The sequence below is a fragment of the Equus quagga genome, chromosome 3, assembly GCF_021613505.1.
Source record: "Equus quagga isolate Etosha38 chromosome 3, UCLA_HA_Equagga_1.0, whole genome shotgun sequence".
Taxonomy (NCBI): domain Eukaryota; kingdom Metazoa; phylum Chordata; class Mammalia; order Perissodactyla; family Equidae; genus Equus; species Equus quagga.
In genome coordinates this window covers 95,735,500-95,762,864 of record NC_060269.1, presented here as the reverse complement: position 1 = coordinate 95,762,864, position 27,365 = coordinate 95,735,500, and the positions used below count along the sequence as shown (strand labels likewise).

The window sequence follows — 27,365 nt, the reverse complement described above, 5'->3', positions numbered from 1 at the left end:
TGGTGAGGAAGATTGGCAACAGATCTTAGCCAATCTTCCTCTTTTTTGCTTGAGGAAGATTGTCCTTGAGCTAGTGTCTGTGCCAATCTTCTTCAATTTTGTATGTGGGATACCACCACAGTGTGAGCTGATGAGCGGTGTGTAAGTCTGTGCCAGGGATCCAGACCCTCAAACCCTGGGCCACTGAAGTGGAGTGCACCAACTTCACCACTAAGACACTGGGCCGGTCTGGGCTATTTTGTCCACGTGAAAAAGAGGATTTAAAGTTCTCTTTGGCCAGAGTTAGTAAGAAGGTTTGGAAAGTAGATAAGTTCCTAATTGAATATTTTTTTCCCTAAAGATAAATAGATAAATTTATAGGACATTTATGAGAGAAGAGGTCTGTGTTTAGTTGCTTATAACATTTTGTTTCAGAAATAAACATTCAGAGATATAGGCATTCATGCTGTGCTCATGAACCTATCAGTTATGAAGAGGTGAGGTATGTTTCTTTACCTCTGTATGGAGGCTCTGCTGCTGTGGCATAAAAGAGGGAGTAGTGAGCTCTTTGGGCTGGGACCTAGTTCGCGGCAGGATGGCCAAACGCACCAAGAAGGTCGGCAAGTACGGCACGCGGTATGGCGCCTCCCTGAGGAAGACGGTGAAGAAGATTGAGATCAGCCAGCACGCCAAGGACACGTGCTCCTTCTGCGGGAAGACGAAGATGAAGCGGCGCACGGTAGGCATCTGGCACTGCGGCTCCTGCATGAAGACGGTGGCCGGCGGCGCGTGGACCTACAATACCACTTCTGCCGTCACAGTAGAGTCCGCCATCAGAAGACTGAAGGAATTGAAAGACTAGTAGAAGCTCCGCCGTTTGAAACATTGCTGGGCCTGTAATAAATGGGTTAATTTATGTAACAAGATTACTTTGGTTTGTTAATTTTATTAATTAGATGTTCTGATTTGCGTTGCATTGCATTGATATTGCGTTCTCAAAAAGACTTTCCACAAGTGGAAGGACCCACAACTAAAATATACAACTATGTACTGGGGTGATTTGGGAACAAAAAGAAGATTGACAACAGTAGGTAGCTCAGGTGCTATTCTTTAACAAACAAAAAGACTTGGAGGAGAAATGGTCTGTTTTTTTAAGTCTGTTTTTGCGAGTTTGATATGAGATGCATTGGTTCAAATTGTGCAGACTTTTAAAAAATCACAGTTAATATTTTTTAAGAATGTTTCTAAAAGGTAGGACGATGTATACTGCCTCTTAACTGTTGGTGTTTTGTCTGATCACATGTATCAGCATCTTCAAAATCAACATGAAACTAAGAATTTGAGAACAAATTTTGCAAATATCTACAGCCTGCTCCATTTTTCAGTTTGTACACGAGGATTCATAGGATTGAATTATTCAAGTTGATACAAATGGTCACACTAATAAAAAATGAAGTTCGTTGGAGGAAAAAAAAAAAAAGAGGGAGTAGTGAGTATCTGAGGCATCCTGCAGAATGGATCTGGCGGAGTGGAGTTGGCTCTCGTCAGGTAGCCCCTTTATATCAGACTGTAAACGGCAGTATCTTTACAGAATGTTGGACTCATCTTTTGTCCTGCAGTTCCTGAAAAGGATCCTTTTTGTCCTTTCCCAAATCATTTGAAAATAAATAGCGGAGAGAATAATGGGATCAGGGGCTCCAAGTGTATTTATTGCTTATGTAGGGTGGTAGTAGACGTGGGGATGCTTCATTATTCTTTATGCCTTATATGTCTGAAGTATATCATCATAATTAAATGTTTTTTTCAAAAAACTAAATAGAACAAATGATTTTGGGGAATTAGTCCTGCATGGTCATATGATCCACGGGCACAGATACTAACATGGTTGCAGTTTGGTCATTTCCATTTTTTCTGCTTTCCCACCCCTTACACAGACACAGATGTTCTTTTACGGATATGACTAGTTGCTTCCCACTCTCTCTGACTTACAGAAGAAAATGTGTGTGCAGTGCCATTTGCTTAAAGATCAACAGCTTCCATCTCTGTGGGTTGGGATGGAAGTGAACACAAATGTGTTTGATCAATAAGCATAAGTATTTGCATTGCTAACTATATTTACTTCAAAAGCACAGACAGTTGTATATTTAATTGGCAATTCAAAAAACCAGAGTAAACAGTGGATGGCAATTAGTATATTTTGAAAAAGATGTTTAAAATATGCAGAAAATGATTATTTGCCTGTAAATAAGATTGACAATTTAGAACCACATGATGGATTGGCATCTCTTTCATAAATATTTGAATGAGGTGGAGTCCAGGCAGTAGGATTGATCGTGGAACATTTCCTTGTAGATTCTCATGAGTGCTGGCAGTGCCAGTGGGGAATAAGCCATATAGCCTGGCTCACCAGCCACCATCTGCATCCCAATCCACTGGCACATATTCAATAATTTTTGCAAAGTGAAAAAAAGAAGAGTTGGTTCTTTGGTGGTAATGGGCCGGGGGAGTTCCAGGAAAGAAAGCCACATGTTCGTGTCTTAGTGGTAGCCAGGACCGCCTCGTATGGCCATGAGATTTTGCTCTGCCTGACTCCTGGGAACACCATTCACATAGATTCCAAAATGAATGACACTCCCTGTGGTTGTGCAATGTCTCAGCCCTAGTAGCGATCATTTATTTGGTGATTTGGAAAGGTTTCCAGAATCATCCCTTGTGAAGGACAAAGGTCTACTGTGTATCTTATATACTTCACCATTAACCCTGGAATTTGTGCTGAGTAACTACTTCATAAATATCTATGTGAAGAAATGAGAGAAAAGCAACTTAAAAAAACCCAGCTTTATTGAAATATAATTCATGTATCATAAAATTCACCCATTTGAAGTATACAAGTCAATGATGTTTAGTGCATTTATGGAGTAGTGCAACCATTACCACAATCAATTTTAAAACTTTTCATCACTGTCCCCACAAAAACCCCATACCCAGTAATAGTCACTCCCTGCTCCCTCCTTCCCCCAGCTCCTGGCAACCACGAAGCTACTTTCTGTCCCTGTAGATTAGACTGCTCTGGACATCTCCTATAAATGGAACCATACATTCTGTGACCTCTTGTGACTGACTCTCTCACTTAGCATAAGGTTTTCAAGGTTCATCCACTGTTTAGCATGTATCACTACTTCATTTCTCTTTATTGCCAAATTGTGTTCCATTATATGGATACAAGACATTTTACTTATCCATTCATCAGTTAGTGGATATCTGAGTTATTTCCACTTTTTGGCTATTATGAATAACGCTGTTATGAACATTCATGCACAGATTGTGTGGACATATATCTTCACTTCTCTTGGATATACACCTAGGAGTAGAATTGCTGGGGAGAAAGGCAATTTTTAATTTAGCAATCTCTCCATTATTAACAACTATATTAAAAGTTATCTTATTAATGGTATGTGTCTGGCTTGGCTGGTACTTCTTGGTTCTGCACTGACCTTCCAGGCCAAACCCCGACCCATGTTGTGAACCAGTAGGTAAACCAAAGAAAATTGAATTGTACTAAAAGTTTAGTCTCTCTGAATGGGGTCATCCTTACGTTGAATTCACTCTGATTTATTATTTTGCTACTGCACTTGGAACACAGACAGTATTCACCACGAATTGGAACTATAGAGTGGAAACAGAGGCCCCCTGTTTCCATTAGTCAACTCTCAAAGGATGGATGGAGCTAACTGCAGATTATTCTAAGGCCTTTGCTCTTAGTTCCTTGCCATCCTTCTTTCTTTTGGCCTTTTTGCTTTTCATTAGTGCCACTTACTGAGCTGAGAGACCTGAAACACAGATAATTCAGCCAAAGTATTTTTATAGTCTTTAAGTGAAAAGAACTTTTAATATGTATGTCATCATGGTTTTTATGTGCCTTATAAATTGTGTTGTTTATCCTGAAACTATGAAGAAGTTGCAGTCTGCTTCTTTCAACCTATTCTTAGCTTCTAGGATTGTGCTATTAGAGATACTATTAAGGATGGTAAAAAGAAGTTACAGTATTGGAGACAAATTGTTTAACTTTATAAATTATAGCACTATTTTTTTAAAAGAGAAGGTCACTAACTGAGAATAAAGACCACCAGAAAGATTTTTACAAACAGACCATATTTTTCTTTTTTAGGAAGATTGGCCTTGAACTAACATCTGCTGCCAAGCCTCTTCTTTTTCTTTTTTTTTTTTGTGCTGAGGAAGACTGGCCCTGAGCTAACATCTGTGCCCATCTTCCTCTACTTTATATGTGGGACACCTACCACAGCATGGCTTGCCAAGCAGTGCCAAGTCCGCACCCCGCCTCCGAACCGGCAAACCCCAGGCTGCCGAAGTAGAACGTGCGAACTTAACTGCTGTGCCACTGGGTCAGCCCCCAAACAGACCATATTTTTATCATAAGAGTCACTTTATACATAGGTGCTCTGGTTATGACTTTGCAAAGTGAACATTACCTTAGAGTGGAAATCCTAGGATTAATGGACTTGTCAAAAGTCTGATTTTTAATGAGCCAAAGCTATTTGAACTGTACAAATATTAACAATTTTCTTGGTGGCATGTATATTTGAGCAGGAGGTTATAAAGAGTAGGCAGTGAGAGGGATGCTGTTTGACTTTTAAGGAGAACATTGTGTCATTGATGAGGGATAAAATATGGACTCCCTCTTAAGCAGAGCAGTTTGCATTTCTATTGTCCAGATTTCTTTAGAGCCTGATAAAGCATGAGCCCCACCGTATCCAACATTCCCCATTTATTCTTCTTGGACTCTTTTCCACAGAATGAAATTGGTTGATTCATAGGCTGGCCTGAGGTTTTGAATAGAGAGCTTTGGAGGAATGTTGAGGAAGTGTTCCAGCAAGCCATGAAGACTGTTGACTGGTGGCCAAGCCAAGGGAAAGAGTACTAGTGACAAGAGCAGCTCACACCTACATAGCACTTAGTCCTACGTCAGGCGGCGCCCTAAGCACGCTACCTGTATTAAGTGACGTGATTCTCCCGATCCTATGGGGTCAGCCAGTTTTTATCCTTAATTTAGATGAGGGAACTCAGGCACAAGTAAGTTAAAGAACTTGCCCAAGGTCACATAGCCATGATTTGAACTCAGGTGGTCTAGGTCCAGAGTCAGTACTCCTAACCACTAGGTGTTCCTGCACAGACAGGAAACATGGAGAAACTCTCATGCCTGCCTCTGACCCGAGCTCTGGAGGAAGGAAGGAGGGCAGGGCTCAGCTCTCGACCAGCACTTTGCCAAAATGAACTGGTGAACTGAGGCGTTGTCCTGGCCTTTCAGTGCTTGGATAATTTCGGAGGGCAATAGAAGCATTAGTTACATGAAAGTCTTTTGTGGCTGGAAGGTATCAGTAGGGTACAGATCTTGCTTATCTTTGAGATATACCTTTTACTATTATTTTATTTTATTTTTTTATTAATGTTATGATAGATTACAACCTTGTGAGATTTCAGTTGTACATTTTTGTTAGTCATGTTGTGGGTACACCACTTCCCCCTCTGTGCCCTCCCCCCACCCCCCCTTTTCCCTGGTAACCACCGATCAGATCTCCTTATCAATATACTAACTTCCACCTATGAGTGGAGTCATATAGAGTTCGTCTTTCTCTGACTGGCTTATTTCGCTTAACATAATACCTTCGAGGTCCATCCACGTTGTTGTGAATGGGCCAATATTGTCTTTTTTTATGGCTGAGTAGTATTCCATTGTGTATATATACCACATCTCCTTTATCCAATCATCAGTTTCTGGGCATGTAGGCTGGTTCCACGTCTTGGCTATTGTAAATAATGCTGCGATGAACATAGGGGTGCAACGGACTCTTGAGATTTCTGATATCAGGTTCTTAGGATAGATACCCAGTAATGGGATGGTTGGGTCATAGGGTATTTCTATTTTTAACTTTTTGAGAAATCTCCATACTGTTTTCCATAGTGGCTGTACCAGTTTGCATTCCCACCAACAGTGTATGAGGGTTCCTTTTTCTCCACATCCTCTCCAACATTTGTCACTCTTGGTTTTGGATGTTTTTGCCAATCTAACGGGTGTAAGGTGATATCTTAGTGTAGTTTTGATTTGCATTTCCCTGATGATTAGCGATCATGAACATCTTTTCATGTGTCTATTGGCCATATTCATATCTTCTTTTGAGAAATGTCTGTTCATGTCCTCTGCCCGTTTTTTGATCGGGTTGTTTGTTTTTTTGTTGCTAATCAGTGTGAGTTCTTTGTATATTATGGAGATTAACCCTTTGTCAGATAAGTGGCTTGTAAATATTTTTTCCCAATTAGTGAGCTGTTTTTTTGTTTCAATCCTGTTTTCCCTTGCCTTGAAGAAGCTCTTTAGTCTGATGAAGTCCCATTTGTTTATTCTTTCTATTGTTTCCCTCAACTGAGGAGTTACAGTGTCCAAAAAGATTCTTTTGAAACTGATGTCAAAGAGTGTACTGCCTATATTCTCTTCCAAAAGACTTATTGTCTCAGGCCTAATCTTTAAGTCTTTGATCCATTTTGAGTTTATTTTGGTGTGTGGTGAAAAAGAATGGTCAATTTTCAATCTTTTGCATGTGGCTGTCCAGTTTTCCCAGCACCATTTGTTGAAGAGACTTTCTTTTCCTTTTACTATGATTTTTTAAACAGAGAATGAGTACCCCTACAGAATGTGGTCTTTTATTATGGCTGGTTTGTGGAAACTGGTAAAAGAGTCAAAGTAAGAGGAGTCAAAATTTGAAGACGAAAAAGCTAAGTCACAAGATCACAGCAAAGTGAGAAGAATGTAATTTGTGTCCATTTAATCCCTGGTCTGATTTTTAATCTCCGGTGCTTAAAATTTACAGAAACAGTCTAACTGTGGTATAAGGAAACAAAGAGCCACTATGTTTCATTTCTGCTTTTTGAACCTGCACAGAAGTCGGATGAAGATAAATACTGTTAACAGTTCTGGAAGCACAGTGCGCTTTCAAAGACATGAGCCAGGGTTTATGGCCTCAGAGTAAATGGAGTCTTTTTGAGGACAAAGTGAAGTTTGAGGATTTTGGAGGAAGCTTTCTCCAAGAACGAGCATGGCCAAAAATGGCGCTCCTCTTGGGACTCTCCTTAGTCACGGAGAGAAAGACAAAGAATCAGTTTATAAAATGGATATTGAGCGGCGAATTAGAGGTGCATTCAGCCGATGAAAGAGTTGGTTTACTTCAGCAACTGAAATCAACTTAATGAGGACAGACATCATTTATATATATTACCCACCCAGACATCCTCATATATAGCAGAGTGCCTGCTACTTAAGAACAACAGGAAAAATAATATTATTGGGGGCTGGCCCCGTGGCCGAGTGGTTAAGTTCGCGCGCTCCGCTGCAGGCGGCCCAGTGTTTCGTTGGTTCGAATCCTGGGCGCGGACATGGCACTGCTCATCAGACCACGCTGAGGCAGCGTCCCACATGCCACAACTAGAAGAACCCACAACGAAGAATACACAACTATGTACCGGGGGGCTTTGGGGAGAAAAAGGAAAAAATAAAATCTTTAAAAAAAAAAAAAAAATAATAATATTATTGACAATAAATTATTGACACTCAACATGTGTGCTGTGTGTTATTGTCACTTCCATTTTATGAATGAGTAAACTGAGTCTTGGAGAGTTAAGTAGCCAAACTTCAAGCAAGTTGTTTAATTACAAAGTGTGCTTTCTTAACCACTGCAGCCCATTGTGGCTGACTTTAAGAATTAGGCTAAAGGTTTTGAAATATCTTCTGTGGCTAATGGGGGAATCCTTGAAAGCTTTCTGAACAGGAAACATGACAAAGCGGTGTCTGGGATGAGGGCAGAATGGTTTGGTGGCTTTTGCACGTTAGTCTGGCTGTGAAGTGATGAGTCTGAATTAATACACTCAGAACCGAAAGGAGAGGAGAGAGAGAAGACTCCTTGAGAAGGGCTGATGCTCTTGAGCCATGGAGACTGTGGTTATGGGAATTAGGAAAAGGAAGGAGTCCAAGATGAATCTGGGGTCTCCAGAGGAGTGAGAGGAAAATTGCGGGCATCTTGAATGGAAATAGAGAAAGCAGGAGGTACGCCAGTTTGGAAAGACTTTCATGCCTGTGGTGATGTTTTGGGCCTGGGGTGATGGCAGGGCACTAATGTGCGATGTATGCAAGCTGGGGAGAAGTGTGGCAGTTCTTTCCTTGCTGTAAGAACCTTTTTTTCTCACTACGTGGAAGCTAAAAATTCTGGATTCTTGCTTTCCTAGACTCCCTTGCATGTGACTGGTCTGAGACCGGTCATGAGACTGGTCTGAGCTCTGGTCATGGGACACAAGTCGATACCTGCTGGGGGTTTCTAGGAAAGATTTTCTCTCTCATGATAAAAAGTCTAGTAAGAAAAATCTCTTTCTGCTTTGGGTTTCAAATGCAAGTTTATTGTATTGGGAGCAGCTGCAGTCATCTTGTGGTCTTGAGGCAGAGGCCAAGAAAACAGGTAGGAAGTTGACTCAGAGCCCGGACAGTGAGGAGCCCCTGAAACAACACCAGGACTATCCGTCTCTTGATTGTCATGTGAAAAAAGTGAACTCCCGTTGTTCAAGCCACTTTTAGACGGGTATTGCATTATTTGGAGCCAGAGCATCCAAACCGTCGTAGACTTTATGCGGGTCCCAGATCACCCTGGGATTCAAGTCTGGCTATATTTTCTCTTGTAGACATTAGTTTTGGAAAAACACCGTATGGGGAGTGATCATCAGAATTGTCCACTGAAGCCTCCAAAATAGGAGTTCCTAAAAAGGAGAATGCACTTTGGATACTATTTCTAGAAAATTAGGGCCTTTTAACATAAATCTCTAAAGGTCCGACAGCCTGGCTCAGATCTTTGGCCCAGTTTGCTGCTAAGTGAGAGTCCCTGTTAGGGTTCAGTGTTGCAATGTGCTTATGAAATGACAACAGGGCTCCCTAGTAAATTGAGGCATTCCCACAGCCCTTAGGTACAAACCAGGCGAAGGAAGCATTTTCTTCTTTCAGAACTGCTGCTTTTTCCATTTGCTTCCTCCCACCTAGCGTTTGTTGGTGTCACTGGCAAGGAGGCATGTTTGGGCCTGTGATGGATGTGCACTAACCAGAGTTAGCCTGCTTTGGCGAGATTTTGAACTGGAGCAAGTACGCATTTGGAAGGTCTGAAGACTGATTGAAGAGTACTTGATTGCAGAATTTCAAAATGAGATTCAAAAGGTATTTTATAAGTTACATTTCACAAAAGCCAACACTTTATCACACTCCTTTTTTACTCATTTTTAAGTTCACAAAACTATTTTAGTTCACAAACTATTTTAGAATTTAGTACCCGCTTCACCATCTGCCTCCTGAAGTTTTGTGTGTTATATATAAAATTTATGATAAGAAAATTCTTGTGAGAGAGGAAGGAAGAAAACATAGATTCTAGTCCTGACTCTCTATTAATAACTGCCACCCAGGCAGTTTAATCTTTTAATCTTTCCAAAAATCACTTAATCTTTCTGAGCTTCCATATTTGTCAATGAAAATGTTTGCCTAAATCATGTGTTAGATCCTGCCCACGTGGGCTTGGAATTTCTCCTCCCGTCGGCACAGATTCCTGTGTTCCACGTGACGGGTGGTGTGGGCCGTGGGTCTTCCCTATGCACCTCTCTGAGAGAACACACCGGAAAACAAATAAGAATCTTGCTAGAGGTTTAATCCCAACAAAATTTGGTTCTGATGGTGGGATTCTGGGTGGAAATGCCAGATAAAATACAGGATACCTGATTAAATTTGAATTTCAGGTAAACAAGAATTTTAGTTTGTTTTATTTTTGTTTAGTATAAGTATGTCCCAAGTATTGCATGGGGCATACTTACATTAACAAATTATTAATTATCTATTTGAAATAAAAATTTAACTAGGAGTCCTTGTATTTTGTATTTGTTAAATCTGGCAACCTAATTCTAGGAGGAATAGTTGATGGTAATGGCATCAGCCTAAGTTGCTCAAGAAAGGGTAAATGAGGAGCTTCTGGAGGATTCTGTAGGTTTGATAGATCTGATGTCCTGGCAGGAAGCTGAGTGGGTTCAGCCAAAGCTGGGGGAAATAGGAAGACTGTGGTATATGTCAGAAACCAGAGGAGGGGCCAGCCCCATGGCCAAGTGGTTAAGTTTGCATGCTCTGCTTTGGTGGCCCAGGGGTTCGCCAGCTCGGATCCTGGGCGTGGACCTAGCACCACTCATCAGGCCACACTGAGGTGGCATCCCACATAGCACAACAAGAAGGACCAGCAACTAGAATATATACAACTATGTACTGGGGGGCTTTGGGGAGAAGAAGAAGAAGAAGAAGAAGGAAAAAAGACTGGCAACAGATGTTAGCTCAGGTGCCAATCTTTAAAAAAAGAAAAAAAAAAGAAACTGGAGGAGAAGAGAGGCCTCTCCCTTTTTTTCTTCACTTGTCCTTGAACATGTCTTCTACCCTCTTTCCCTTTTTCACCTTTACTTGGCTGTAACAAACATGAAAATATTAACTTTTTACTTTAGGCTGTAGGTTGACATCCTTTTTATGTTCCTTGTTCTGAATTTTGAAATGAGTGGGTTGGCCCTTGTTTACTTTTCTTCTTCTCCATGCTCACTGCCCCCTCCCTAATTAAATTGATTTCTGCTGGTGTGTGGCCTCGATTGATTTTTTTCCCCTGTGGACTAGCTATTTCTCAATAGAAAAATGACTGCCAAATTTCTCAAATTCTTTTCTAAATTTCTGGGCCCTTCCAGATTTTATTTGCGCTCGTCATTAGTTGTCTGTACACTCTTTGCCCACAGAGCATATCTTTAAAGAAGTAAGAAGCAGGAGTCTTCACAGCAAATAGAAGGATGACATTGCACTTGGTTTCTACCCTGGTGTGTAGCGAGCTGCCTGTAGTACTTTGGAGGTGGAATCAACATTGTGTAAAGCCAGGTTTGTTCCTGTTTGTCAAACAAGATCACTTAACACCTCTGGCTTGGGTAACTGTGCTTTCCCATGAAGTGAGAGGACTGCTGAGCTGGAGAAATGGAGGAGGCCTCTCCCAGATGAATTCCAGAGCACAAGGCCCTTATGTTAAAAGTAGCAAGAGAATGAACGAGAAAAAGACAGAGCATGCTGCTACTGACACACATGTGGCATGAGAAATGGCTGAGGTAGGTGCGTAATGATGAGGGGATGTCCCCAGCCCAAAAAATATTGGTAATTCGAGAGCAGCCACAAACCCTGGCTTTTTAGTTATTTATCCCAAAGATAAGTAGCAGGAGGGGCTCTTTGTGGTATCTTCTGCATGGCGCTCTCATTGGTCCTTGTGTTGTAGCCTTTGGTCGCCCAACATGCCAGGTATAGAATTTGGCAAATGGAGGTCATTGGTCAAGGTCAGCTCTGAAGGGAGAGTGTAAGTTTGTCACCTATGCAATCTGATTCAAAGGGTGGAAGGCTCTGGTTTTTAAAGAAACTCTTACCCACCTGACTTGAAATTCCTGCGACTAGAACCACTAATGAATGGAAAACATTCCTTCAGAACAGCTTTCTTCTATGTGCTAGGCAGCAGGGGTATTGAGAAGAATGAATGGCTCCCACTGTCTGGGAGCTTATGAAAGAAGTTAAGCTGATGGTTAAATTACATTGTAATGGGCGCGGTGGTGGTAGTTGACGGTGGGTTAGGAGCATGTTGTGGGTGGGGGACGCTGCGTTCAGCAGTGAGAGGAAGACTATAAATGTAGGTAAAGTTGTGGGACTGGATGCTGCTGTTGAGTGCCCAGGCCCCCTTGATTGACAAGTGTCCCCAACCCCGGGCTGTTATATTGGCTGTAAAGCTCCCAGCTGCACTCTACGATGGAAAATTACCTTTTGCTGAAAGGAGCAGAAAATGCCTGGTGGTTGTGTACTTTCCCCCAGGGATGGCCTGTAGCCAATGACTGATTGACAAGAAAGTACAAAAATCTGGCCCTCTTGCCTCATAGTGGACAATTCTGTGGTGCTCTTCATGCTCCTCCTGTGGGATCAGGCTGTGAATAGACTTCAGCTGGAACCACATCTTAACTTCTGTGCCATCCTGCTCCCTCACTTCCTTACAGTTTTCTCCGGAGAACATCTCTCAATAAATCACTTGTATGTGAGTCCCTGTCTCTGGCTCTACTTCTAGGAAGGCACATCTGACAGTGGAGGAGCAGGAAGTAGGTGTGGCTCTGGTGTGGTGGGCTCTTATCTTCTCTTATCCCAGACGAAGTAGACAAGGTGACTGAGAAGGTTGGTGAATGTCTGATGTGGGGAGTGTGTGGCTAATGTGGGGAATGGGAGCAGCATTGATTGTCAGCTTCGTTGAGAGACCATGATATTTTTGTGGCACTGATCTGTATTATGGTATCATTTCCTTCAACACTCCTCAGCCTGGATGTGAAAACAGGGAAGTAGACAGCACAAATAGAAGACGATGTAGATGGAAGTAGATGGATGTCATAGGAAGACAAGGGACCAGGCATGATAAGAAAGGACTTGAAGGTAGAAAGGAACAAATAGTTTGGAAGAAAATGGAGGTGTCAATGGACCAAAGATATTGTTAAGACTGAAGAACTTGTGTGATGAGCACAAAACAGAGGACATGTGGCAAGATTAAGCGGCTAGGAAGGTGTGTTCAGAGTTTGGAATGTAAGAATTTATGATTTGAGGGTTTGAGCATTTCTGCCCAATGACAAGTCTAGGATATGCCATAGGCACAGGGGTCTGAATCGAGTGGAAGGAAAGCTTCCAGTGTGAGGAGGCGAAAGCACTGCAGTGTTAGGCAGTTGGATGGGCCATCTTCACAGACACTAGCAGCACTGAGGAGTGAGCGTGACCTGGGAAATTCACACTGAACATGCAGCTCTTACCTCCCCCAAGCCCCCGAGGTGCCATCACTTCCTGGCTCTGCGCCTTTGTACAGCAGGTGTCTCTAATGAAGGCAATGGACAAAGACATTATTGGAGGTACAAGATTTTCCTAGTGAGACCCTTCTTCTCGGGGGTATATAACCCCAACCATTTGTTAACAGCTTAAATATTTTCCGTTTTTCAGTTTTCATGATGTCACATGTTCTCTTGGACTACTTGACTTCTCTGTTAAATCTTTCAGTCAGGAGAACTCCACTCGTATTGGATCGCTCTCTCTCTTTCTTTTTTTCTATATGTTTCCACTTGCTATCCTTATCTCCTAGTTATCTTACTGACCGAGGCATTGAAGACTAGGGGCCACCATGATGTCACGTGAGGAGCAGTTGATGTAGAGAGGATCTGTGCCTTTACTTCTGCCTGGAATGTTCCCCATTCCCTTCTTCATTCAGTTACTTCTTACTCATCTTTTGGATTTAGCTTAACTGTCTCTTTCTGTTTTCCTCAGACTATTTCAGAACCCCTTCCTCTCATTTTATACTCTCAAAACACCCTATTTCCCTTCATGGCTCTTATCACAGTTGTAATTAAACAAACAAAAAATTAACTAATTCGTTGCTTAAGGTGTATGTCATCTGATGGAATGTAACCTCTCTAAGGACAAGGACCATCTCTGTATCCCCGGCTCCTGGCATAATGCCTCATATAAAGAATGTGCTCAGTAAATATTTGTTGAACAAGTAAATGACGTACACTGAGCTGAGTGTTAGGAAAGCTCCAGCTCTGTTCCTAGATCTGCTCCTACTTAGCTGTGTGATCTTAGACAAGTCACTTCAGCTCTCTGAGCAAAATGTGTTTTTACTCATTTTAACATTGTATGATTTCTGATCTCACAGCATATCAACCAAATACTGTAACAACTCTCGACTCCAGTGGTATGTCTGGGCTAACTGAAACTTCTCCTCGAACCTCTTAAAGTAGCTTGTGTGTAGAGAAACTATTTTACTTTGTATTTCGGCAATCTATTGCCAAGTAATAAAATAATTCCCACATTTAGTGGCTTAAATAAGAAGTCATTATCACAAAGTAAGCAGAAAAAAGTTAATAATAAAGATTAGCGTGAAAGTCAATGAAATAGAAAAACAAGAAGGTAAGGCAGTGGACCAGGGGGATGTTTGAGAAAAGAATATTCAAGGCATGGGGCCAGCCTGGTGGTGTAGTGGTTAAGTTCGTGCATGTCACTTTGGCGGCCCGGAGTTTGCAGGTTTGGATCCTGGGCACAGGCCTACACACCACTCATCAAGCCATGCAGTAGCAGCATCCCACAAACAAAATAGAGGGAGACTGGCACAGATGTTAGCTCAGAGAAAATCTTCCTCAAGCAAAAAGAGGAAGATTGGCAGCAGATGTTAACTCAGGGCCAGTCTTCCTCACCAAAAAAAAAGAATATTCAAGGCAGAGGGTACCGCTAGTCCAAGAGTCCTTAGCAGAGCATGCATGACATGTTGGGAGATCAGGAAAGGGGCCCTGAGTGTCTGGAGCAGAGAAAGCAAGGACAGTAGTGGGCAGCCAGAAGGTTTTGGGACCCTCAGCCAGTATGAGGACTTTGGCATGGAGAAGCACTGGAGGGTTTTGAGCAAAGTGGTGTGATTTGAAGTCTTCAGTCTTTTCCTTTTGTGTGAATTCTAGTTTGTTCTCTTGACTCTAGTCACATAGCTTGGTATTTTCCTGAGTCATGAGATAGAACAATCTAGTTTATCTGAGCAGAGATAGGCTGCTGCTTTGGGCAGGTTTTTATTTCATGTTTACAGATTGAGAGGTTGTACTTTCAGTTCCCATGGAGTTCACACAGATGGGGGTAAATTGTCCTAGTTGCAATTTTCCTGCTGTATGCCTGCCTGCCTTGAGCTGGACTGAGGCTCAGATAGATAGCTAGCTCAAGGAAGATAGATAGATAGATAGATAGAAGCATGAATGAATAGATAGAAAGATAGATGAGAGAGAGAGATGGATGGATGTAGAGATAGATGTGTGGATGGATGGATGGATGGAAGGAAAGATAGATTGATAGAAAGGTAGACAGACAGATGGTAGGGAAGGAGAGGATGAGAAGAGATCTTCCTCTTTTTAGGCAGTATACAAGGAGGACTGGTTGACATTTTCTCTTACTTTGTGAATTACGTAGTGTTCAGAAGTTGCGTGGCTAAATTAATGCTGCCTTAATTCCACTCCCTTAATCATCAAATATATTCTAGTTTAACAAAATAGTAATTGGGTGTCCGCTTATTACCCAAAGGCAGTGGGAAAGCTAGAGAGATCTGGCACTGGGGTATTGCCGGTGGATGGGAGGCATATTTGCTGAATGAGAGTAGCTAACAACAGTGAACTTTGCCCTTTCAGTATGAAAATACTCAATAATGCCTGGATCTTTTCTTTTGTGTTCTGGTTTTATGCAAACACAAATTGCCCTCTTGTTGACTTCACTGTAACCCATGAAACTGAAGAAGGGGAAATTTGAGCCCCATAGAAGGGAGTTTCACCAAAACTGCCTCTTGCATTTGTGTGATGGAAACTGAGAGCACCTGTATTTTCTAACCGAGTGTATGAGGGAAGAAAGGTCCCCAGCAGTAATCAACACAGGCACCTGATAGGAACAGACAAAGCTACTTCTTTAAAGTCATATGTTTTAGAACTGGAGGCAGTCTAAGAGAGCATCCAATCCTCCTTCATTGTATAAATGAAGAAAGTGGGTAAAGCACAGAGTGCCTGTTCACACCTGACATCAGTCTATACCCATCAAAGGAAGCCATGTGGCATCACAGACAGCAGAGGCTTTGTGGAGGTCTGGGTGGGAATCACAGCTCTGCCACTTACTAGCTGCTGTGGCCTTGGGAGAATCACACGATCTCTTTGAGCTTTACTTCCCTCATCTGTCTCTACCTCGTGGGTGGTTGTGTGAATTACATGACATAATATATAAAGCCCTGGCACAGAGTAGGTGCTCAGTTAAAAGTAGTTATGATTGGATTCCTTTTGCTGCCAGTGATGATACACAGTAAAAACCATCTCAACAAATACTCAGTATAACTACAGGATTTTAAAATATCAACCAATGGCAACCTTGTTTCAAGAAATATTCAATATATCAAAATTCCAGTATAGCTCAGGGTAACAAACATTATATAGAGTATTGTGTTAGGCACTATAGTTAGCCCCAAAATAAATGAGAATGAGATATGTTTCCTGCTTTTAAGAGAATAAGAATAGACATGTGCATACTGGACTGCAATTCTGTGAGGACTGTGGTAAGTACCACTGGGGAGGAGTGGACGTGGGTCTCTGGGTGCACAGAAGAGGCTCCTTATGGATGAGGGGCTCGGGGAGATCTTTGTGGAGAACATCACATTTGAGAGGCTTCTTGGAAGGTTCTAGAAAGAAGACTGGGGAACATGCCTGTAGAAAGGGACTCCTTAAGCATAGGCACAAATATAGAGTTGTTGTTTTTTTTTTGGCTGAGAAAGATTCACCCAAGCTAACATCAATCTCCCCCTTTATTTTCCCCCTCCCCAAAGCCCCACTACATAGTTGTATATTCTAGTTGTAAGTCCTTCTATTTCTTTTATGTGAGTTGCCGCCACAGCATGGCTACTGACAGACGAGTGGTGTGGCTGCATGCCTGGGAGCTGAACCCAGGCCACTGAAGTGGAGCACATGGAACTTTAGCCACTAGGCCATCAGGGCTGGCTCAGGGTATATTTATATTTCATAAATTTCTCTGTTTAAATGAGCATGGAATATGTGAAGGGGAATGCTTAAAATAATAATATTAGCTACCACTTATAGAATACCTGTTACATGCTAAATATTTCACGTATTCATTCTTTTGCTTATTATACAATTCTGTGAGGTATATTATTATTATTATCTCCATTTTATAGATGAGGAAACTGAGGCATAGAGAAGTTAATTGTATTGCCCACAGGCCTCACGGCTGGTATGTGGCAGAGCCAAACTTGGATTCAGGTAACCTGACTCCAGAGTCCATGCGTCAGTTTTGACAATAGACAGTGTTCTCGACTTCCCCCTTTTTCTCCTTCAGATCCATGCTCTGCCCTTCACCCTGCTCTGGGCCCCGGGAGGCTGATCTGTGTGGACTCTATCTAAACTGTCTCCTTTGCTCTCTGGTTCCCGGTTGAAATGATGGGAGGGAAATTGGAGAGAGGGCCTCAGGTTGCTGGGGCTGCATTCCTCTATTGAGGGCTACAGCTCCTGTTGGCCAGCATCTCCCCCAGCTACACAGCTTGCTGTATTTCAGAACGATTCCCTTTCCTTGTCACTGGGAAGCTATTGCAGGCCACAGGGTGCTTTGACATCCTTTGCTGGTTCCTTGAACTCTGTCCCTATCTTTGCAAAGAGTGAAATGTTGGGGTCACAGCATAATCATATGTTCAGCTTTAATAGATACTGCCAAATATTTTTCCAAAGTGGTTATACCAATTTATACTCCAACTAAACAGTACATTGAGTTCCAGTTGCTCCACACCTTTGACAACTCTTGGTACTTTCTGTTCTCATTTTAGCCATTTAGGGTATGGAGAGGTATCTCATTGTGGTTTTAATGTCCATTTCTCCGATGACTAAAGAAGTTGGACCCCTTTTATATGTTTGTTGTCCATTTGTATATCTTCATTGGTGAAATGTCCAAGTCTTTTGCCAATTTTAAAATTGGGTTGCCTATCTTTTTCTTAATTTGTGGAAGTAATTTATATATTATGGGTACAAGTTCTTTGTCAGCAATATGTGTTGTAAATATCTCCTCTCACTCTGAGGCTTGGCTTTGTATTCTCTTAATGATATCTTTTGGTGAACAGATGTTCTTACTTTTAATATACTCCAATTAAAAATTTTTAATTCTTTACTACTTTTTGTAGTTTTTTAAAGATATGTTTGTTACTCCAATATCATAGGGATGTTTTCCTATGCTTTAAAAGTTTTATGGTTTTTATCTTTCACATTTGATTCTGCAATGTATCTTTGTGTGTGGTGAGATTAGCATCCTGATACTTTCTTTCCCATGTGGCTATCCAGTGGACCCAGAACCCTTCCCCATAGTTCACAGCAATGTCACTCTTTTCATAAATTAAGTGACTCTATATGTGTGGTTTTATTTTTGTACTCTGTATTCTATTTCATTGCTCAGCTTCCTTGTGCCAATATTGCACAATCTTGATTATTATAATTTTATAACAAGTCTTCACATCTGGAAGTGGAAGTCTTTCAACTTTGCTCTTCTTTAAGATTGCCTCAGCTATTCTTGGTCCTTTGCATTTTCCTATGTATTTTAGAATCAACTTGTCAATTTCCACAGCAAATATACTTGGACTTTGATTAAGATTATGGTGAATCTGCAGATAAATTCATGGAAAATTAACATCTTAACATTATTGAGTTTTTCCGTGAACATGGTATGTATCTCCATTTATCTAGGTCTTCTTTAATTTTGCCCAAGATATTTTGTAGTAATAAGTGTAGAGGTCTTATACATATTTTATTAGATGTATTCATATATGTTTGATTTGCTATAGTAAATAGAATTATTTTAAATGTTTGTTTTCTATTTGTTTGTTGCTTATACATAGACATATAATTGACCCTTTATCTACTGATATTTAAATTCAATAAAGCACGATATTAATAGAAGGCTTTTTGTAGAAATCCTTTACTAGTTTAAGGAAGTACCTTTCTGTTCCTAGTTTCCTAAGATTTTGTTGAAAACAATAAGTAGGCACTAACTTTTATCAAGTGCTTTTTCTGCATCTCTCAAGATGCCCACTTCTGTTTTGACTCAGCTGTAGAATCCAATACCACAGCCCTTTCCCTGGGCTTGGCTCTACCTCCACATTTGCAAAACCACCAACTGAAAGTGGACAAACAAGGACTTGAACCAAGGAGTAGCAGTAAATATGGAAAAGAGAAGATGAATGTGAGAGACCTTGATGCTCTATAATAGAAAAATATTTTGTACAGTCCCAAATGTGTTTAAATGAGATAGAACCAGACTTCTCAATTTTTTAAACTCCTGTCTCCTTTTGATAAACAAAAAACCCCTCACACCTTTGTTTAATATTTGTACTATAGAAACAATAAGAAATTTCCCAAATATGAAATTTCATGTTTAAGTTTTTTTCAAATTACACACGTAATATTTTCTCATTTCCAAAGTCTGAGCCATCCTCCTTAGAAGAATCCTCTTCACCAGTCTCTCCTAGAAGAAAAATCACTGAAATAGCGTCCACCCATTACCAGTACATGGGGGAGTGCTGATCAGCTGGTTATTCAGTCTATCTTTAATATGGCCTGGGGGGCCGCTCCCTGGATTGTTGGGGTAGGGAGAAGTATATGGAGACTCTAACCAATGGGATTTTATCATTGAAAGGTGCAGAGCTGGTCAATTCTGACCCACGTCGCAGATGAACCCTGGAAAATACACACTCATGGGCCTTCAAATTTATTAATATTTAAACAGTTTGATACTATACAATTACTTCATTCTTTCGACATTGGACTGGAATTTGAATGAGCCCGAGTGCCCTCTTGTGGACATAAGAGAATGTCTGAAGAGTATAGCTTTGCATTTTCTTCTTTCCATTCTAAGAACTACTTTGTGTACCTGTGTCCCTCTACCGTGAACCTGGGGGTAGAAAGTCCTCATGTCATGGAGCCAGGCAGAGTGTGGCCACTTACAAGCCCTGTGAACTTAAGATTCCTTATCTGATAAATGGCAATAATAATAGTACCTACCTTACTAAGGTTCTTGAGAAGATTAAAGGAGATTTAAGGAAGTTCCCTTCCATTCCTAGTTTCCTAAGATTTTGTTTGAAACCATGAATGGGTGTTGAATTTGATCAAATACTTTTTTCTGGATCTTTTGAGATGTCCACTCCTGTTTTGACTCTAGGACTCAACACTACAGCACTTTCCCAGGGCCTGGCTTTACTCCCACTTTATATACAGATAATACTTAGCCTGTTACATAGGAGCTTCTCAATAAACGGCATGTATGAATATTATGAATAATCTTTGCAGTGGACCCAGAGAGCAGGGAGGGGCACGTAGAATACAGTATCCTAAAACAACGTACTACAGGTACTAGTACCCTCTCCTCCCCCGATTCCATCCTACCTCATTCTCGATTCCGTAAGGAATTCTCGATTCACTCAACCATTTCTTTTTATATTTGCAACCATATTTTTAATAACATGCCTATATGGCTTTTTTCTTGATTTTTTTAGGTGTAGGTACTAATTATTGACTTTCTATTATAGAAGATGAAAATTTAGCTCTCTTACAGTACTCCCCTTTACTCCCCCTCCCACTCTTCCCTTTTATGTAAAGATAATTTAATTACATATTTGTATATTTGGCTATCTCCCCAATACCCAGAAGATTAGAAAAAGGTATAAAAAGGTAAATACTAACAAGAGAAACCTAGATCCACATTATTAATGTCAAACAAGACTGAACTTGAATCTTAAATGAGACGAAGAGATAAATGAATAATGAAAAAGTTGCAATTTACAATGACAATAGAGTTTTCATATAACTTTATGCAATCATAAAGAATAAAAGGAGAAAGGAGAAAAAATAAAAAAGGAGAAAGAATAAAAGGAGAAGATTTTAGTCACCTCTGTTAGTCCATATCTGATCCAACAGAGAAAAACTAAGAAGGATGTGGAATGGGGCCGGCCTGGTGGCGTAGTGGTTAAGTTCACACACTCTGCTTCATCGGCCCAGGGTTCACAGGTTCAGATCCTGGGTGGAAATGTAGTACCACTTGTCAAGCCATGCTGTGGCAGCATCCCACATAAAATAGAGGCAGATGGGCACAGATGTTAGCTCAGTGACAATCTTCCTCAAGCAAAAAGAGGAAGATTGGCAACAGATGTTAGCTCAGTGACAATCTTCCTCATGCAAAAAAAAAAAGAAGGATGTAGATCTGAATAACATCATGAAGATAAATCCAAACGTGCCTCCAGATAAATTGACGTGACCAAGTATGAGCAACACATACAAAAACGAACCTTACGTTAGGTTACCAAAACTGTTTTCTAAAGCAGCTGCACCGTTTCACATTCCCACCAACAGGGTATGTGGGCTCCAATTTCTCCACATCCTCACCAATCCAATCCTTTGGATTATAGCAATCCTACTGGGTGTAAAGTTATATGTCATTGCGGTTTTGATTTGCATTTCCCCAATGGTTAATGATGTTATGCATCTTTTCACGTGCTTATTGGCCATTTGTATATCTTCTTTAGAGAAATGTCTGTACAAGTCCTTTGCCCATTTAAAAAACTGGGTTATCTTTTTCTTGTTGAGTTCTAAGAGTTCTTTACATATTCTGGATGCAAGCCCCTTATCAGATATATGACTTACCCATTCTGAGGGTTGTCTTTGTACTTTCTTGATGGTGTCATTGGAAACAGAAAAGCTTTAGATTTTGGTAATGTCCAATTTATCAATTTTTTTTCTTTTGTTGCTTGTGCTTTTGCTGTCACATCCAAGAAACCATTGTCTAATTCAGCATCATGAAGATTTATGCCTATGTTTTCTTCTAAAACCTTTACTGTTTTAGTTCTTACATTTAGGTCTTTGATGTTTTGAGTCAATTTTTTAATATGGTATGAGGTAAGTGTCTAACTTCCTCTTCTACCTGTGGATATCCAGTTGTCCCAGCACTGTTTGTTGAAATGATTGTTCTTTTCCCAATTTAACTATCTCGGTGCCCATGTCAAAAATCAATTGGACATAAATATGAAGGTTTACTTTTGGACTCTCAATTCTATTCCATTCTATTTATTTCAGTCCTCCTGCCAGTACCATACTGTCTGGATGACTTTCTGGCAGGTTTTTAATTGAAAAGTGTTAGTCCTCCAACTTTGTTCTTCTTTTTCAAAACTATTTACATATGAATTTTAGAATTAGCTTGTCAGTTTCTGCAAAGAAGCCAAACGGGATTTTGATAGGGATTGCACTGAATCTGTAGATCAATTTGGGGAATATTGCCATCTTCACAATATTAAGTTTCCCAGTCCATGAACATGGGATGTCCTTCCATTTAATTGGGCCTTCTTTAATTTCTTTCGATAGTGTTTTGTAGCTTCAGAGTATATGTTTTGCATTTATTTTGTTAATTTTATTCTTAAGTATTTTCTTCTTTTTATGCCATTATAAATGGAATTATTTTTAAACTTCATTTTCAGATTGCTCATTACAAGTGTATGTAGATTACTTTTTAAATATGAATTTGAATTCCTTTCCTCTGGTATACAATCTACATTTACTGTGAACTGCTGCCTATTTTATTTCTCCAGTCTGTTTTATTAATTTATTTACCTGCCAGACTCCTGAGAACATTTAAGTTTTTGAATCCTGATTTAAAGCATTTAAAAAGTTATTTTTATGTAAACAGGTTAGTAAGGATAATTAGCAGGTACTTCTTAGGCTCTTTAAATACTCCACTGGGAATTTTTAGACATTTTTCTAATTTTTTCCATATAGAGTTTAATATATTCCAAAGTGAACTTGTTCTTATCCGATGATTTAGGTTGCCCTCGGTCTGGAATTCTCAGATAGAAAACGATAATAAGATACATGTTGTTCTCATCTTCCAAATCCTGGAATATTGCCAAAATTCAGATTACTGTCAGCAAAGTTGAGAAATTCTGAACACTTCCAAAGTTGAGGAGGAAGAGTTAAAATGGGCACTTTCCTGTGCTATTGAGGGGACTGTAAAATGGCACATGCTCTCTGAACTCAGTTTGCCAGTAACAAAAGCCTCAATAAAAGTTGTAACCTTTAACCCTATAATTCCCTTTCTAGAACTCTATCATAAAATATTCAGGCAAAGATTTATATATGAAGATCTCATCAGTATTATTTTATAGCACAAAATGTTGAAATCAACTTAAATGTGCCATAAAAATACTTATCTCTGCATAGAAGAAAGCTAGAAGGAAATATACGAAATAGTTAATAATGTTATCCCTGAGGAATAGAGGAATGAGTGGTTTTTAACTTTCTTTATAGTTTTCTTATTTTTCTAAAGTTTTCAGACTATTAACATAGATTACTTTTATCATCAAAAAAATATGTTATTAAAAAGTGGTTTGAGAATTTTAGGACACTGAGCAAAAGGCCAGGAACTTTACTGATATAGCACTTAGCCAGGGTCCCCCCCACATTATGATGGCAGTGCCGAATGTCAGCGTGAGGTGGGGGAGGCGGGGCGGTTTTTCTCCTCTTCTATTGGTTCCACCTGTGCTCTGAGGCAGCTCTTCCTTTTCCATGTCTTTTGGTGGGTGGCAGACCCTTGTCTCTCAAGGCCATAAGGTAAGGAGTCAAGAGGGATTTAGAAGAAACTGCAAAAATTCCAGGAGCCTTTTCCCTCTGGCTAAATAAGATTGGAGTTTGGCTTCTCCTAAATCAAATCTGTTCTCTCTGTTTTTTGTGTTTAGGCAGATACCTAAATTACTGTATCCATTCTTTCTTCAACTTCACACCATTGTTGGCGTACCTGGATGTTCTATAGCTGTAGATCACAAACTTGGGCAGCATCAAAGTCCCCTGAGGGCTTGTTAAAGCTCAGATAGGCAAACCCAAGCCCTGGAGCTCCTGAGTCAGTAGGGCTGGTGTGCTAGGGGAGAGTTTGCATTTCTAACTAGTTTGTCGGTGATGGTGAAGCTGCTGGTCTGAGGACCACAGTACAGGAGAGCAAAAGGAAGGACCATCACAGGATGTGCACACAGAGAGGCAGTGAGTGAATGGGCGCTTGAGGGATGTCTCCTAGCTTGAACCTTGTGAAGTGAAGCTAGATGGGGTAAAGTCAATGTGTTGAGTAATGACAGAGTTAAGAGCAGACTTTGTACTGTACAGACCTGAGTTGGAATTCTCTCTCTACCTGGTGTGGCTGTGTGACTTTGGGCAGTTACTTAACCACTCTAAGCCTCAGTTTCCATAAGTGTAAGACGGAGATAATAATCGTTGTTACCTCACAGGTGACTGGAAGAATTCAGTGAGACAATAGACAGTACTTAACACAGTACCTGATCCGTAGCGAGTGCTCTGTAAATGGTAGCTCTCATGATCGCTTACTTGGCCCCGTCACACACAACTGCAGTTCCTTGGAAATGTTCTTCCTGGATGAGACACGTACAGATTTGGACGGGCTGGTTTTTGCTGCCACGTACATCAATGGCCTAAGTTGTTGAGGACTTGACCCGAGCCCTTATGCTGTGAGTGTCATTGTCCAGAGAAGTGGTGTGGCTCAGGGGAATGAGCAAGGGGCTCTTGGTTCCAGTCTGGGTCTCGGTTTCCCTATCTGTGAATTATAGGGAGTTGGACTAGAGAATTTCTAAAACCTCTTCCAGCTCTAAAATGCTGGTTTCGCAATGTCAGAGCAATTCTATGAACTGAGACTTTTTTTCTTAAACACAAGGTGGCAGCAGAAGACAAGACTCTTGACTGCCATTTGCTGCAACTAGTAGGATGCACTGATATTCCTCGATTTACACCGCGTTGTAAAATAAAGGACTCAAATGGCTTAAGATCGCTGACTGCTTTTAGCGGTTTCTTTGAGGCCAACGTTTGATATCCCTAGAATGATGTTTCTATCACTGTAATCAGGATTTTCCTGTTCTTCCATCATTTGCAGAAGGTATGGAGTCACCACTCAGCACCGGCCACCCCTACACACACGCCCCACACTTCCCCAAGGACTTTTCCATCCCGGCTACTGTTTCTCAGGAAAATACCTGCCACGTTCTCACCTGTGGTAAGCTGGGGGCCTCATGGCAGAGTGGCAGCTGTGTGCTTTACAAAGTGAAAACAGCTTCTTTCTTCTAGGATCTAGGAGGATTTGAGGTGTGGGGGCCTGGTAGAGCTCACCCAAGGAAACAGATTTCAAATAAAACACCCTTGTGTTGCTGTTCTATTTGAATGTGTCCCAGTTACAAACTGGTGGTAGGAGACGAGAGCTGTGGCTTGGGACACTGTGATCCTTGGTTGGCTGATGACCCCTGGCCAGGCAGGCTGGGGACGGGTGGGGAGCAGGCAAGAGGCAGACCATTAAGTGAGATGGGCAACCCTGTCGCAGAAACAGAGTGAGGGGCCTGTCCTCAGAATCTAGAGAAGGTGCTTATGAGGATCCCCAGGGGCAAAGGCGGGGCCTGGTTCAGGTGCAAGTGACTTTTAGGAGAGGAATTTCAACCTGAGGCCAAAGGGAGTGGGTGTGAGGCCAAAATAAAGAGATCACCTTTCTCCAGGGACTTAGGGAACTTCAAGACAGAAGTTGGCCTAAGCGTACAGTGAAAGTAGAATGGAAGGGCTGAAAAGATAGGGTCAAGCGTCCAGTAAAGGGTTGGCATGTAGACTAGAAGGAGATTGACAATATGAACACCAGGAAGAGGTTGTTTAACAGTTTAGACGTATGCCATATGCCTCGAGCAACTTGAGACTGTGTTTATAATCCGCCTAACAGCATTCAGCTTGTTTCCTGAGAGCTGCTCCCATGATGGTGAAGAATGCTGACTGTGAACTTGTACAGATTCTTGGGATGCTCCAGATTTTACTGGGGAGGGCACCTCCAGAGGCAGGGAAGGTGGGCCATGTTACTGTCGGGCCATGAACTGAGTCATGAGTTTCAGAGAAGATCCTCTTCCTTTTTTCCTTTCTTCCTGCAAAGTGGTAAGAACAGAATAATCAAGGGAAGCAGCAGCACAAAACTGGTAGATTTGGAATGTGGACCATTTTCTCAAAATTCCCTTGCTTTCCATCTTCACATCCCTGCTTTAGAGAGCCTACCTTTTGCAGGGTGCTTGGGGATGGAGGGGCAAAGAGGGAAAATGCTTAACCTTTGATTTTGGTGGCCTTTTTGGGAGCCCCTACCCAAATTACCTTGAAATGAATGGAGGTGGAGAGGGAAAGAAAATCTAAGGCGGCCCTAAGGGGCTGGGGGCAGGAGGAGTCCTGCAATGAAGGTTGAATCACTCACTTCTCTGACAACTTGATGAGGCTTTCCCAGGGAGGGAGAATTAGCAGAAAATTTGGTAAAGGCCTTATCACAGACCTGAATTATTACTAACTGGAGAGAGCTTTATGGAAGGGCTAAGGTGGAAAATGGTTAATATTTTGCTAAAAGACAGGGAAGAAAGAAAATGGATTGGATCATAATTGACTTCCTTGGTAATTTCATAAACATACTCCAACCATGGAGCACGCCCACATCCGCGTGAACAAGTCCTATAAAATGCTTGGATGCTTTGCAGCGTGCCACCCACCACAAGCCAGCCTGGTGCCAAGTTACCTTAGCCAAGGCTGGGCTCCCAGCTCCCACCTGGGGAGCTGGAGCAGGTGATTGACTTTGTGTCAAAGACTCGTCATGGATTTCTGTTGATTTCAGAGGACTCTGTGGCACTGTTATACTGGGAGGACTTTCGCGGTTCCCCAACAGATATTTGCATGTATGCTTTAGCCTCCGGAAGGGAGAGAACCCAGCTAAACACAAGAAAAAGCTGTTCAGGCTGACTAGGAGAAGGGGAAGCTGGTTGCTGATTGCAATTCTAACATTTGGGGGAAGATAATACTTCTAGATCATTATCACGTTTATGAGTAGTTGCTTCAAGGGGAAAAGAAGAGCTGGCTAATTGCTGAAGTAAAGCCTTTAAAAGAAAATGCCTTCATTGTCATGAGCCACCACCCACAGAAACAAAACCTTTGTCCTTCCCTGGTAGGCACAGAGAAAATCCTGAAGATAAGGGGGAAATTTGGAGGACTTGGGACTTTGACTTTTCTTATCTGGGTCAGATATTGATCTTTAAAAAATAATCCACTATTGTATAGTCATTAGCTGAGTATTTAAAACGTTCTGCTGTAGAGCCCCTGGAGTAGGGGCAGAACCCTTGGGTTTATTGAGCACCAATGGCCCACATTAAAAATCAACCAAAGGCTATAAGGGGAAGCAAGAGGCAACTTAACTGACTTAAATTTTTTCTTTCCAAAAGTCACTCACTGGCTAAATATTTAAGTGAAAAATACAGAGCATAGTAACATTTTACAGCTACTTTGGAAAACAGTTTGTAATTTCCTCAAAAATTTAAACAAAGGGTTACCATATGACCAGGAATTTCACTCTTAAATACATACCCAAGAGAAATGAAAGCATCTCTCCACACAAATGTTCATATGAATGTTCATAGCAGTATTATTCATAGTACCCAAAAAGTGGGGGAAACCCAGATGTCCATTAACTGATGAAGGATAAACTAAATGTGGTATATCCATACAATGGAATATTATTCAATCATAAAGGAGGAATGAATGACTGATACATGTTACAATATAGAGAATCCTTGAGAAAATTACTCTAAGTGAAAGAAGCCAGACACAAAAGGCTACATACCATATGA

At 41.1% G+C, this 27,365-nt stretch overlaps 2 protein-coding genes across 3 annotated transcripts in view; both read left to right on the top strand.

Annotated features, from left to right (window-relative positions):
* Positions 1 to 559: 559 nt before the first annotated feature.
* On the top strand, positions 560 to 900 carry LOC124236951 (60S ribosomal protein L37a-like). Its single transcript, XM_046655970.1, has one exon. It carries the CDS (start codon positions 575 to 577, stop codon positions 839 to 841), a length of 267 nt encoding a protein of 88 aa, XP_046511926.1. The 5' UTR covers positions 560 to 574; the 3' UTR covers positions 842 to 900.
* A 9,988-nt stretch (positions 901 to 10,888) lies between these two features.
* SHROOM3 (shroom family member 3) overlaps positions 10,889 to 27,365 on the top strand; it is a 253,208-nt gene continuing 236,731 nt past the window's right edge. The window contains exon 1 of one of the 2 annotated variants that reach the window (XM_046655963.1): positions 10,889 to 11,187. In XM_046655963.1, the coding sequence (XP_046511919.1) occupies positions 11,179 to 11,187 (9 nt within the window). In that variant the 5' untranslated portion in view covers positions 10,889 to 11,178. The remainder of the gene's footprint in view (positions 11,188 to 27,365) is intronic. The other variant, XM_046655962.1, reaches the window with a different exon arrangement.